General features: G+C 36.3%; 2 protein-coding genes across 2 annotated transcripts; one reads left to right on the top strand and one right to left on the bottom strand.

The window, feature by feature from the left end:
- Positions 1-523: 523 nt before the first annotated feature.
- LOC107041341 (eukaryotic translation initiation factor 3 subunit K) lies at positions 524-2,070 on the bottom strand. Its single transcript, XM_015261849.2, has 4 exons — positions 1,859-2,070; positions 1,559-1,778; positions 1,171-1,390; positions 524-857 (listed from the first exon to the last, which is right to left on the bottom strand). The coding sequence occupies exons 1-4, from the start codon at positions 1,909-1,911 to the stop codon at positions 700-702; spliced, it is 651 nt and encodes a 216-aa protein (XP_015117335.1). The 5' UTR covers positions 1,912-2,070; the 3' UTR covers positions 524-699.
- Positions 2,071-5,797: 3,727 nt separating this feature from the next.
- On the top strand, positions 5,798-11,871 carry LOC107041340 (ethanolaminephosphotransferase 1). Its single transcript, XM_015261848.1, has 4 exons — positions 5,798-6,214; positions 7,129-7,197; positions 9,097-10,065; positions 11,080-11,871. Exons 1-4 carry the CDS (start codon positions 6,146-6,148, stop codon positions 11,140-11,142), a joined length of 1,170 nt encoding a protein of 389 aa, XP_015117334.1. The 5' UTR covers positions 5,798-6,145; the 3' UTR covers positions 11,143-11,871.
- The last annotated feature ends 452 nt before the right edge of the window (positions 11,872-12,323 follow it).

Raw genomic sequence — 12,323 nt, 5'->3', positions numbered from 1 at the left:
TACTGAAATCTATTTTTGCGACAAAAATTTTTCATTCCGGCGCACTCACTGCATGTTTGACACAAAAAAATCCTTTTTTGATCATTTTCAAAATAGTATATTTCGTTACGAGTGCGGAAAAGTGTTTTTTGCTCGCCTTCGGCTCGTGCTATAAACCTCCCACAAGGCAAAAAACACTTTTCCCACGAGTATCGAACGATATTTTTCATCACAATGTGCGGAAAAGGGACGTTTTAGGCACGCGAAGCGTGCCTAAAAACTTACTTTTTCGCACATTGTGATGAAAAAATTTTTTCTTGACACAAGCAAGATTTGGTTGAGAACTAGATTCAGATGACAGTCCTATCTCAACAGGCTTCATAGGCATCCTTCAGATGGTTTATAATTTAGGGATTCGAAAGGAGATACGCAACAATATAATGCATATGGTACATTACTTGCCACGTTCTTTGAAATTTCTGGCTCTATTTCAATTGTTTGCAGGCATTATCAGGGAAAATAAATGGGACTGTCAACAAGGCAATGACTGACAAATGCTATTTATTTTTGTTGATAATAAATGTAAATAACAATCACAATAGAACCAGAATTTTTCCAATTTGTGATCTACAGATCGAGGAATAAATAAAAATAGGAAATTATCGAGAATAAATTCCTGGGGAAAGTTGGAATATGAAGGAAATTTATTGAAAATTAGAACTAAAGACAGGCAGCCATCAGCCCTGCGACATTTTCGAAATCAATTTTTTCGGTGATATTCTTTGTCTTGATATTTTCATCCTGATTAGCGATGAAAATGACATTTTTGCTCTGCTCTTGCCATCCGTATTTCTTCACCCAGTGTTTCAGCGTTGAATCTGAAATATTATAAGACATTGTACTGACAGGATAGAAAAATTCGTTGAGTTGATCATTTTGTATTTTTAACGCGATACGAATAAAAAATCATCACAAATCAATTTTTTTCATTTTTCTATTCTTTGAAAAAAACAGAAATGTCACCCAAAAATTTCAATTTTTTATAAAATTCATTTTCTAAGCAATACGAATCAAAAAGAACTACGAATGGAATTTTTTTCTCCTAGAGGAAAGGAGCGATACCGTGATAAAGATGATTTCCAATATTTCTTTTTCTGAAAATAAGATTTGTTTGGGGATTTGACTATTTACCATCGACGCTGCCGAGCAATTGTGCAAGCAGACTCTTATCAATTGTTTGAAATGTGATACCAACTACGTGACACACGAATTTCCTTATCGAGTCCTGGAAGCCCACGATTTTGTCGCATAGCTCAGACATGGAGATCATTCTGTCCCAGAAGTGTTGGAAGTCACACTGCTCCAGAATATCGCCCAGGTAGATTATCTGGCTGATAGGGTCTTGTTGCATCTGGGGAAAATTTTCAACTTCATCTTTTTCGTTTTCATTTAAATTTCTACACCAAAATAAATAAATCAATCAATAATGAATAATAAACAATGAACAATAAACTTAAATGGCTGATGTATTGTTCATTGTTTCATGCTCATAAAATCGTGAATGTATTCTCATACTCACGATTTTCTCACTCAAAAGACACTTGCAGAGAACGAAATCCGTGTGAGGGAGATTGGTGAGGGCTTTGAGGAGGATTTGACATGTCACATGAATGTCAAACCGTTGGGGATTGAGTTGGTACAGCTTCAGGAGGGCCAGATTGGCCTCGAGATCGTAGGCATTCTCCCTGGCCTGCAGCTCCACGTATTTCTCTAGAGTCGTTAAATTCTCGGGATTGTATCTGTCAATAATTAGTCTCATTAATCAAGGCGAACATAACCTCTGATGTCTCCAGTCCAATCAGTCCAATCAGTCAATTACCTCTCGATGCTCCTCAACATCACTGCGATATTTTGCCTCATAGTCTCAGCCATCTCGTTTACAATCACTGTTGGGGGGCTTAAAAACTCTGGACAATAGAAATTTTCACTGTAAAAATTGCAAAATGCCACTGACTGCTCGGGAAGTCTTGGGGAAAGGTTATGTGTGGCTCTAAAGCGTGGATGAACCCTCTGAAGTTGGCTCACAAGGCTAGGGAATTTTTTGTTCGACAGCCTGAAGTGGCGGCACAATTCAAAATGCGATGGAAGGCTCACAAAATCTGGAAAATTTGCATTTTATTAAGGATGTTCATAAAAAATCGCAAGTACTTTAAAAAATTGATTCTTTTTAAACTGAGAGATGAAGATATTCCCTTCAGTTTGATACAGATTTTAATTTACCAACCCATGTGCATTATTTAGATGTGAAATAGACTAAATGCAGCAAATGCATGCGCTGACATGCGGTTATATGGGATAGAATCATTTAAATATTTCCTCTTTTTGCCCGGGTACCTCGGATTTTTCTCTGGCCATTGGATTCAGTATGATTTTACACATTACCTCCTATTTTTATTTCCATTTTTAGAGTCTTCTAGTAGGTGAATTATCAATTTGAACATAAATTTCATAAGAGCCAGTGTATAAGGAAAAATTTGTTTATTCATTTCTGCCGAGACTATTGCAATTAATTTTTCTTTAACGTTAGAAAAGTTAGTTTATAGGGGAGGTTGGGGTAAAATGGACACTTTTGACTTTTTTTAAAATGTCAATGACGGGTTGAAATGTTGATGAAATTTAATAATTTTTACTTCATTACAAAGAACGATTCTTTCCCTTTGTGATGAGCCTAAACTGAGCTGAATTGATAAATTTGTTTCTGAGTTATGAGTAATTAAAATAAAAGTCTAAAGTGTCCATTTTACCCCACCCTCCCCTATGTTCTGCTGTCAGCCGAAAAAATTACAGAATTTTCCTTGACCATGAAAAAAAACACATTCATCGACAATTCACCGACACTAAACATCCTTAATGAACGTAGGGGAGGGTCGGGTAAAAGGGACACTTTGAACTTTTTTAAAATTATTCATAACTCAGAAACAAATTTATCAATTGAGCTCAGTTTAGGCTCATCACAAAGGGTAGGAATGGTTCTTTGTAATGAAAAAAAAAATTATTAAATTTCATCAACATTTCAACCCCTCATCAACATTTCAAAAAAAGTCAAGTGTCCGTTTTACCCCAACGTCCCCTACTCATTTTCAATAAATGCACATTTGTTCCATTTGACTTTTTATCTAAATATTTAAAATCCCAAAAAAGAAAACTATTTAATTGTTTCCCTCACCTTGGAAGGCTTTTCATTTCTACAATAATTTTAATTAGGGGAGGGTAGGGTAAAACGGTATTTTTCGATTGAAAAACAGTGATTCCTCTTTGTAATGAGCTTAGACTGATGACTGAGTTCAATTGATAAATCTGTTTCTGAGTTATGAATATTTTTAAAATAGTCAAAAGTGTCCATTTTACCCTACCCTCCCCTATTGCTATTTAATTATGAATGAAACACATTTTTCATCACGCTGTGACGAAAAGTGAACTTTTCGGCACGCTCCGCGTGCCTAAAAGTCCAATTTCCGCCACATTGTGATGAAAAATATTGTTCGTAACTCGTGAAAAAATGTTTTTTAGCTCGTGGGATTATATCACTCGCCTTCGGCTCGTGATATAAACCTCCCACTCGCCAAAAAACACTTTTTTGCACTCGTTACGAAATATACTATTTTCTTAGCGTATGTTACGTTTTTCATGAATCCATATTTTGAACTCAATTTAGGTGGAGATGATACGATCAAGGGGGTCCATGGTTAAAAAATTTCGTCAAAACAACTTGATGACAAAAAAAACTTATCTGGAACTTTGGAAACTTGGAAAAACTCCAGGAAAATAATGCAAACAACGCAAAAATAGAACATTAATAACGCCTTAATGGATATTTGTGAACGAAAACATCAAATTTAAGAAAAAAAAAAGTACAATATTAAATTCATCAATATTGTATCTAGAGTAAACAACATTGAGTCTCGATAACAATTTGACGGAAATTCATAATGAGAAAATAAAGGACACAACTATTCATATCCACAATACGAGAAAATATAACAAATGATCAGTAATTTAAAGCACAACATTCGAAGTAATCTCTCAAATATTTTAGAGTGGTACATTTAGCTTCATAACTGGAAGGTTTTATTGAGCGAAGTTCAATTTCACTGAAGTTGAATAAACATTCGTTTCCAAAGTTGATTTAACCAGGTTTTTTAAACGAAGTTTTTTAGACGTGCTTTCGATTCGATTCATGTATTATACATACAAATAACAAATGATTTGAGATGAGTTTTTACTTAAAACTTATCTGGAACTTTGGAAACTTGGAAAAACTCCAGGAAAATAATGCAAAGAACGCAAAAATAGAGCATTAATAACGCCTTAATGAATATTTGCGAACGAAAATATCAAATTTAAGAAAAAACAAAAAGTACAATATTAAATTCATCAATATTGTATCTAGAGTAAACAACATTGAGTCTCGATAACAATTTGACGGAAATTCATAATGAGAAAATAAAGGACACAACTATTCATATCCACAATACGAGAAAATATAACAAATGATCAGTAATTTAAAGCACAACATTCGAAGTAATCTCTCAAATATTTTAGAGTGGTACATTTAGCTTCATAACTGGAAGGTTTTATTGAGCGAAGTTCAATTTCACTAAAGTTGAATAAACATTCGTTTCCAAAGTTGATTTAACCAGGTTTTTTAAACGAAGTTTTTTAGACGTGCTTTCGATTCGATTCATGTATTATACATACAAATAACAAATGATTTGAGATGAGTTTTTACTTAAAACTTATCTGGAACTTTGGAAACTTGGAAAAACTCCAGGAAAATAATGCAAAGAACGCAAAAATAGAGCATTAATAACGCCTTAATGAATATTTGCGAACGAAAATATCAAATTTAAGAAAAAACAAAAAGTACAATATTAAATTCATCAATATTGTATCTAGAGTAAACAACATTGAGTCTCGATAACAATTTGACGGAAATTCATAATGAGAAAATAAAGGACACAACTATTCATATCCACAATACGAGAAAATATAACAAATGATCAGTAATTTAAAGCACAACATTCGAAGTAATCTCTCAAATATTTTAGAGTGGTACATTTAGCTTCATAACTGGAAGGTTTTATTGAGCGAAGTTCAATTTCACTAAAGTTGAATAAACATTCGTTTCCAAAGTTGATTTAACCAGGTTTTTTAAACGAAGTTTTTTAGACGTGCTTTCGATTCGATTCATGTATTATACATACAAATAACAAATGATTTGAGATGAGTTTTTACTTAAAACTTATCTGGAACTTTGGAAACTTGGAAAAACTCCAGGAAAATAATGCAAAGAACGCAAAAATAGAGCATTAATAACGCCTTAATGAATATTTGCGAACGAAAATATCAAATTTAAGAAAAAACAAAAAGTACAATATTAAATTCATCAATATTGTATCTAGAGTAAACAACATTGAGTCTCGATAACAATTTGACGGAAATTCATAATGAGAAAATAAAGGACACAACTATTCATATCCACAATACGAGAAAATATAACAAATGATTTTTAGCTCGTGGGATTATATCACTCGCCTTCGGCTCGTGATATAAACCTCCCACTCGCCAAAAAACACTTTTTTGCACTCGTTACGAAATATACTATTTCCAATTACTTTTTGTTTGTTCATATATAAATAAAACGGTGGTGATTTTTTGCTACCGCATGTGCCTATAGTTCGTGCAGAACCTAGTGATTTTTTGTCCTCATATTTGAAATCCGTGTCCTTCAACCAACTGTATCGCGGTGTCAAGTCAATGCGCACGAGACGCACGCGTACCGCCAGAGAAGCATTTTTTTTACTATCATGGTGGATAGTTAACCGGATAAAAAGTGTATAAATGATGAGTGACGAACTTATTTCTGTCAAATAGTTGTTAAATTAGTCTAGGCCCGAGAAGTTTATTTATTTTAATATTAAGAATAATATTAAAGTACTTAGATTTAGGCCAAGGGCATCCACAAGCGAATCAACCCGGATAAATATAGATCTAACCCGCATCGATGTAATTATTAACGAAAAACTAGTCTATTAGCGGGAGATAATTAAAAGTCTGTGTTTAGATTTTTTTTCTCGCTGAGATTTTCTCATTTTAACGCTCAACCATGACACGAATCAATCTGGAGGTGAAGTATTTGACGCAGGAACACCTCACGGGTTTCGAGAATTATAAGGTAATTCCTCGTATATTTTTTTACTTCATCATTCATTCGATTGGACTCCAGTAAAATCGCTGTAATCGCTGTGAATGGAGGTATTGATGCTCTCGAGGTCACGGCAGATTGTTTTGTATCGCTCGTTTGGTTTGAAGTATCGGTGAGATACACGATATATGACTACTGCCTATTTTTCATGACTTCCTGATAACGCAGGGCTCAGAGAATCGTTAAAGACAGTTATCAATGCAGGTGACAATTCAACTTACGCAAACCTTGTTGTTGCTGGATGTATGGGAGACCGGGTCGCTGATAAAGCCGCACATGCACTATTTTTCATTTTTCGAATAATTAAATATAGGTCTGCAAATGGAACTTTGTTAAACAGGAATTTATTTAGTATTTCATTTATTTGTTTATTGAAACACGAATCCAGCAGCCGATGCCACGTGAATAATAGGATTCAAAATATAGAGATAAATATCCACGGCTAGATGAATATATTAAAAATAGTATTCTTGTATGAGGCATTCATGTTAATTTTTAAAAAATTCTAATCATTATCGCACTGGATGCCAGAATTCAAAACAAAATTATAACTCATTTTTTTGTCGTAAAACGGGAGAAGTCGCAGACCCTTAGAGTCAAGAGGGCCATGAGATTGACGAGAAACGGTTGAATTTCTTATTTTTCATTCTTAGAATAATGAAAAATAGTTTCTCCAATGCAACCTTACGAAACAGGAATTTATGAGCACCTCGTGTTAATTTACGTTCACTCAAGCGATCCTCGTAACAGACATCAGAATGCAAAATGACATTCAAGACTTTTTTGTCTCAAGATGAGAGACTCCTCCCCCGTTGAGGGTCACGACGGTCATGAAATGTTGCAAAACGATTGGAGAAACCCTTAATCTCATTATTTCTCTACAGTACAGCTGCTTGGACACAAGTCCCCTGAGCATCTACATAATGCACCCATTTTGGAACAAAGTGGTCGAGGTGAGTATCCCCAGGAAAAACCCCACACTGAGAGAAAAACGACAAAGTTCTCGAACAAGTCTTACTTGTGCCAAGAAAATAGTTTTTTGAAAATTATCAAAAAAGGATTTTTTGTCCCAAACTTGCAGAGAGTGCGCTGGAATGAAAAATTTTTGTCGCAAAAATAGATTTAGGGTAAGCCACCCAGTAGATGGACACTGCCCTATAGATGGACAAGCTACTTTTGGATAGGAAATTACGCAAAAAAATGCTGAAATGCAAATTGTTGCTTTGAATTTTCACTAACTTGTGGTTCTTAACCCCTGAATGGCGAATTTTTTTTCGATCATTTTTTTTTCAAGTGCTAAAAAACCAAACGTCCATCTACTGGGCAGTTTACCGTAGTAGTTCAAAAAAATTACATTCTCTGGGTAGTCGGACAAAATCTCCCGGACAAAATCTCCCTGAAAAAAATTTCCCCGGACAATTGCTTTTTGCGAAATTTCCTCGAAAAAAATTCCTTTCAACGAGTCTTCTGAGGGGTAAATTTTCCGCAAATAACAATCCGTATGAATTTAATTCTTTTGTAATTTCATTGAGGCTAAAGACTCGATAATTTCATGTGTTCTATTGTGCTATTCAGTAATAAAAACCCCTTTAATTGAGCATTATCGTTATATTTATTTTGGCCGGATCCGGTTTCCTAATCGCAAATTCCTTTTTCAAAGAGATTTTGTCCGGGGAAAAACTGTCCTAGAATCCATTCTCTGGACACGCAAGAAATGTCATTTCTAGCACTACTCCCTCGTTATTCGATACTCCCATACGTATATTGCTCCCGAAAAATCTTTGTTCTATGCGAAACAAGNTTTGTCGCAAAAATAGATTTAGGGTAAGCCACCCAGTAGATGGACACTGCCCTATAGATGGACAAGCTACTTTTGGATAGGAAATTACGCAAAAAAATGCTGAAATGCAAATTGTTGCTTTGAATTTTCACTAACTTGTGGTTCTTAACCCCTGAATGGCGAATTTTTTTTCGATCATTTTTTTTTCAAGTGCTAAAAAACCAAACGTCCATCTACTGGGCAGTTTACCGTAGTAGTTCAAAAAAATTACATTCTCTGGGTAGTCGGACAAAATCTCCCGGACAAAATCTCCCTGAAAAAAATTTCCCCGGACAATTGCTTTTTGCGAAATTTCCTCGAAAAAAATTCCTTTCAACGAGTCTTCTGAGGGGTAAATTTTCCGCAAATAACAATCCGTATGAATTTAATTCTTTTGTAATTTCATTGAGGCTAAAGACTCGATAATTTCATGTGTTCTATTGTGCTATTCAGTAATAAAAACCCCTTTAATTGAGCATTATCGTTATATTTATTTTGGCCGGATCCGGTTTCCTAATCGCAAATTCCTTTTTCAAAGAGATTTTGTCCGGGGAAAAACTGTCCTAGAATCCATTCTCTGGACACGCAAGAAATGTCATTTCTAGCACTACTCCCTCGTTATTCGATACTCCCATACGTATATTGCTCCCGAAAAATCTTTGTTCTATGCGAAACAAGAGATAGTATTTTTTCTTTTCGGCTGTCTAATAATCGCAGACAAATGAACCCTTAAATGAAACAATAATAATGCTATGATAGCAATCTTGTAACTTAGGGAGAAAATATTAGTTGATAAATTTTCCTCTACGAGATATTTTCATCCGCCTCTTGAGCCAAATATTTCGTTGCTGTCAAAAGCAGAGCAATTATTCATGTCTGAGACATTAAATTCGAACCAAACAAATTCTTTTTGTCAATTTTCAACTAGCGATTTTGTCGGCCCAAACAAGACTATTTTGACAACATGTTTGTGTTCCTCTAAGTGGCACCGAAATAATCACCACCTCAAACTCAAACCCCTTCCCCCTTACAGTTCTGTCCAAAATGGGTGGCGCCCAACGTCCTGACCTTCTCCGGATTCCTCTTCACAGTCTTCAACTTCCTGATGTTCTCCTACTACGACTACTACTTCTACGCGTCGAGCGACGATCACCCCGAGCCGCCCATCCCAACCTGGATCTACGCGTTTGGGGCCTTCAATATCTTCATGGCATACACCCTGGACGGAATAGACGGCAAGCAGGCGAGACGAACGCAGACATCGGGACCCCTCGGCGAGCTGTTCGATCACGGACTGGACAGTTGGACCGCAATGCTCATCACCGTCTGCATGTACTCAGTCTTCGGGCGAACCGAGCACAGTGTCTCACCCCTGAGAATGTACTTCATCCTCTGGAATGTCTTCATAAACTTCTACCTGAGCCACTGGGAGAAATACAACACAGGAGTGCTGTTCCTGCCCTGGGGCTACGACGTCTCGATGGTGGCGACAATTCTCGTCTTCCTCCTGACGTCCTTCGCGGGCCACGAGGTCTGGAAGTTCGATCTGCCCGGGGGAATGACTGCGGGAACTGTCTTCGAGGTCCTCCTCTACGCCAGTGCCCTAGTGTCCAACCTGCCCGTTGTCCTGTGGAACATCTACAAGTCCTACAGAGACAAGACTGGAAAGAATCGAACACTCGTCGAGGCCCTGAGACCACTCGTCTCCCTCGGGGTCTTCTTCACCATAACCACCTTCTGGGTGACCCACTCTCGCAGCGATATCATTGAGATGGACCCCAGGATCATCTTCTTCGCCAGTGGCACCATCTTCTCCAATATATCGTGCAGACTCATTGTCGCACAGATGAGCAACACTAGGTGCGAACTCGTCCCCTGGATACTACTTCCTGTGGGAGGGGCTGCTGTCTTCAGTTATGTCATGCCACAGCATGCTCTGGCCACTATGTACGTCGTTGCGCTCGCGTCACTGCTTGCGCATGTTCATTATGGCACTTGTGTGGTGAGTCATTTTCCAGGATTTTTCCGGCAAAATTCAGAGCGAAGTGGTAAAACGGTATAAGTCAATTTCGACTATTGACCAGTTTTCAATAAATATAGCTCGTGGGATTATATCACTCGCCTTCGGCTCGTGATATAAACCTCCCACTCGCCAAAAAACACTTTTTTGCACTCGTTACGAAATATACTATTTTCTTAGTGTATGTTACGTTTTTTATGAATCCATATTTTGAACTCAATTTAGATGGAGATGATACGATCGAGGGGGTCCATGGTTAAAAAATTTCGTCAAAACAACTTGATGACAAAAAAAAATTATCTGGAACTTTGGAAACTTGGAAAAACTCCAGGAAAATAATGCTAAGAACGCAAAAATAGAGCATTAATAACGCCTTAATGAATATTTGCGAACGAAAATATCAAATTTAAGAAAAAACAAAAAGTACAATCTTAAATTCATCAATATTGTATCTAGAGTAAACAACATTGAGTCTAGATAACAATTTGACGGAAATTTATAATGAGAAAATAAAGGACAACTATTCATATCCACAATACGAGAAAACATAACAAATGATCAGTAATTTAAAGCACAACATTCGAAGTAATCTCTCAAATATTTTAGAGTGGTACATTTAGCTTCATAACTAGAAGGTTTTATTGAGCGAAGTTCAATTTCACTAAAGTTGAATAAAAATTCGTTTCCAAAGTTTATTTAACCAGGTTTTTTAAACGAAGTTTTGTAGACGTGCTTTCGATTCGATTCATGTATTATACATACAAATGGCAAATTATTTGAGATGAGTTTTTACTCGAATTGATGTCTCAACTGCAAAAAAAAAGGGAAAACAAACATTTCTCCCCCCTTTTAGAAAACATTATGAAAAATCTGGCCAGTAATTTTCACTCAGAATTACTCTCCCCCCCTGAATACTAAAAAAATCCTCCATTATCCCTCAATAGTTGAATGAAGAAGGTGCAACTGAATTTTTTGTCTTCTTGTCTTTGTCCACAGGTTCGTCAGATGTGCCACCACTTCCGCATAAAAACATTCCGTATACGAGAACACTCAGAATGACTACTTGCCGACGATGCATGTTAAAAACGAAGACGTCTTCCCTCATTCAATGGGGGAAGATTGACATAATGCACACGTGTTTCATCAATTATCAGTTTTACCGACGAGAGAATGATTCAATGTGTAAACAAAATTTATAAGAAAACAAAAAAATTCCCTGAGGGTCTGAACACTCAAAAAAATCTTTCCAAAGAGCCTTTCAATGCCCTCTGACCTCAGATTTGATCTCTTGTCTTGATTTCCAAAAGGTTTAGTTTTTTCCCCTTGATTTCGAGCATAATTTGGCATGAACTCAAACTCCTGATTTGACCCGTGTGTTAACATTCATTTGCAATTCAGCACTTCTTCGTTGTTACCATGCGTCGTCCCTCGGACGATTAGTTAATAATTTTATATTTATGGTTGCGTGCCATTACCACAGACACTTTTACCAATCGAAGGTCGTGTTTTTTGTTTATGATTTGCCGAGTCAAGAGGGCGGAAGTCTAGCAAAAAACTACTCAAGAATTTTATTCTGTAATTATTTGTAATCAAAGGAAAGCCTGTGTTTTGTCCTGGTGATTCTTGTAAATATTATTATTATATATTTCCATCGATGATTTTTGAGGTGAAAGAATCATAATTGCCCCCACGATATTCTACTGATGCATGATTTCAGTGGCGAAGTGGTAAAACGGTGCAGATCAATTTGACTATTGACCAGTTTTCAATGAATATCTCGGAATCTAAGGGAGATAGCCAAATTTTTGTTATAACCTTTTTTGTGGAGGCGATTGAGTGCTACAACAAATGTTATGACGAAAATTTCGCTATCTCCCTTAGATTCGGAAATATTCCTCAAAAACTCAACTGGGAGATGAGTCGACTTGAATCCTTTTAGCAGTTCGCTACTGATTTGATCGGAATATTAAATTTCAAGAATTGAATCGACTGTTTGATATGCGTTTTCAACATGATCTGTAATTTGTGAGGACAAATTTTAATGTAAGGAGCGATGTACAAACTAGTCCCCACCCCCAAATCTACGGTTTAAGTGACGAAGCACCTTGTAGCTTTCCGAGAGTTAATGTGTATGTAAATATCAAGTGTATGTACATCAATTGCATTTATCTGACATACTCTGGACGAATGATGATGTAACCAATCAAACACTGAACACTTTTTGTGAGGAAATTTGTTCC

This window comes from Diachasma alloeum, unplaced genomic scaffold, assembly GCF_001412515.2.
Source record: "Diachasma alloeum isolate Michigan unplaced genomic scaffold, Dall2.0 Dall_scaffold_00362, whole genome shotgun sequence".
NCBI classification, from domain to species: Eukaryota; Metazoa; Arthropoda; class Insecta; order Hymenoptera; family Braconidae; genus Diachasma; species Diachasma alloeum.
This window is presented reverse-complemented; position numbering and strand designations above follow the sequence as displayed.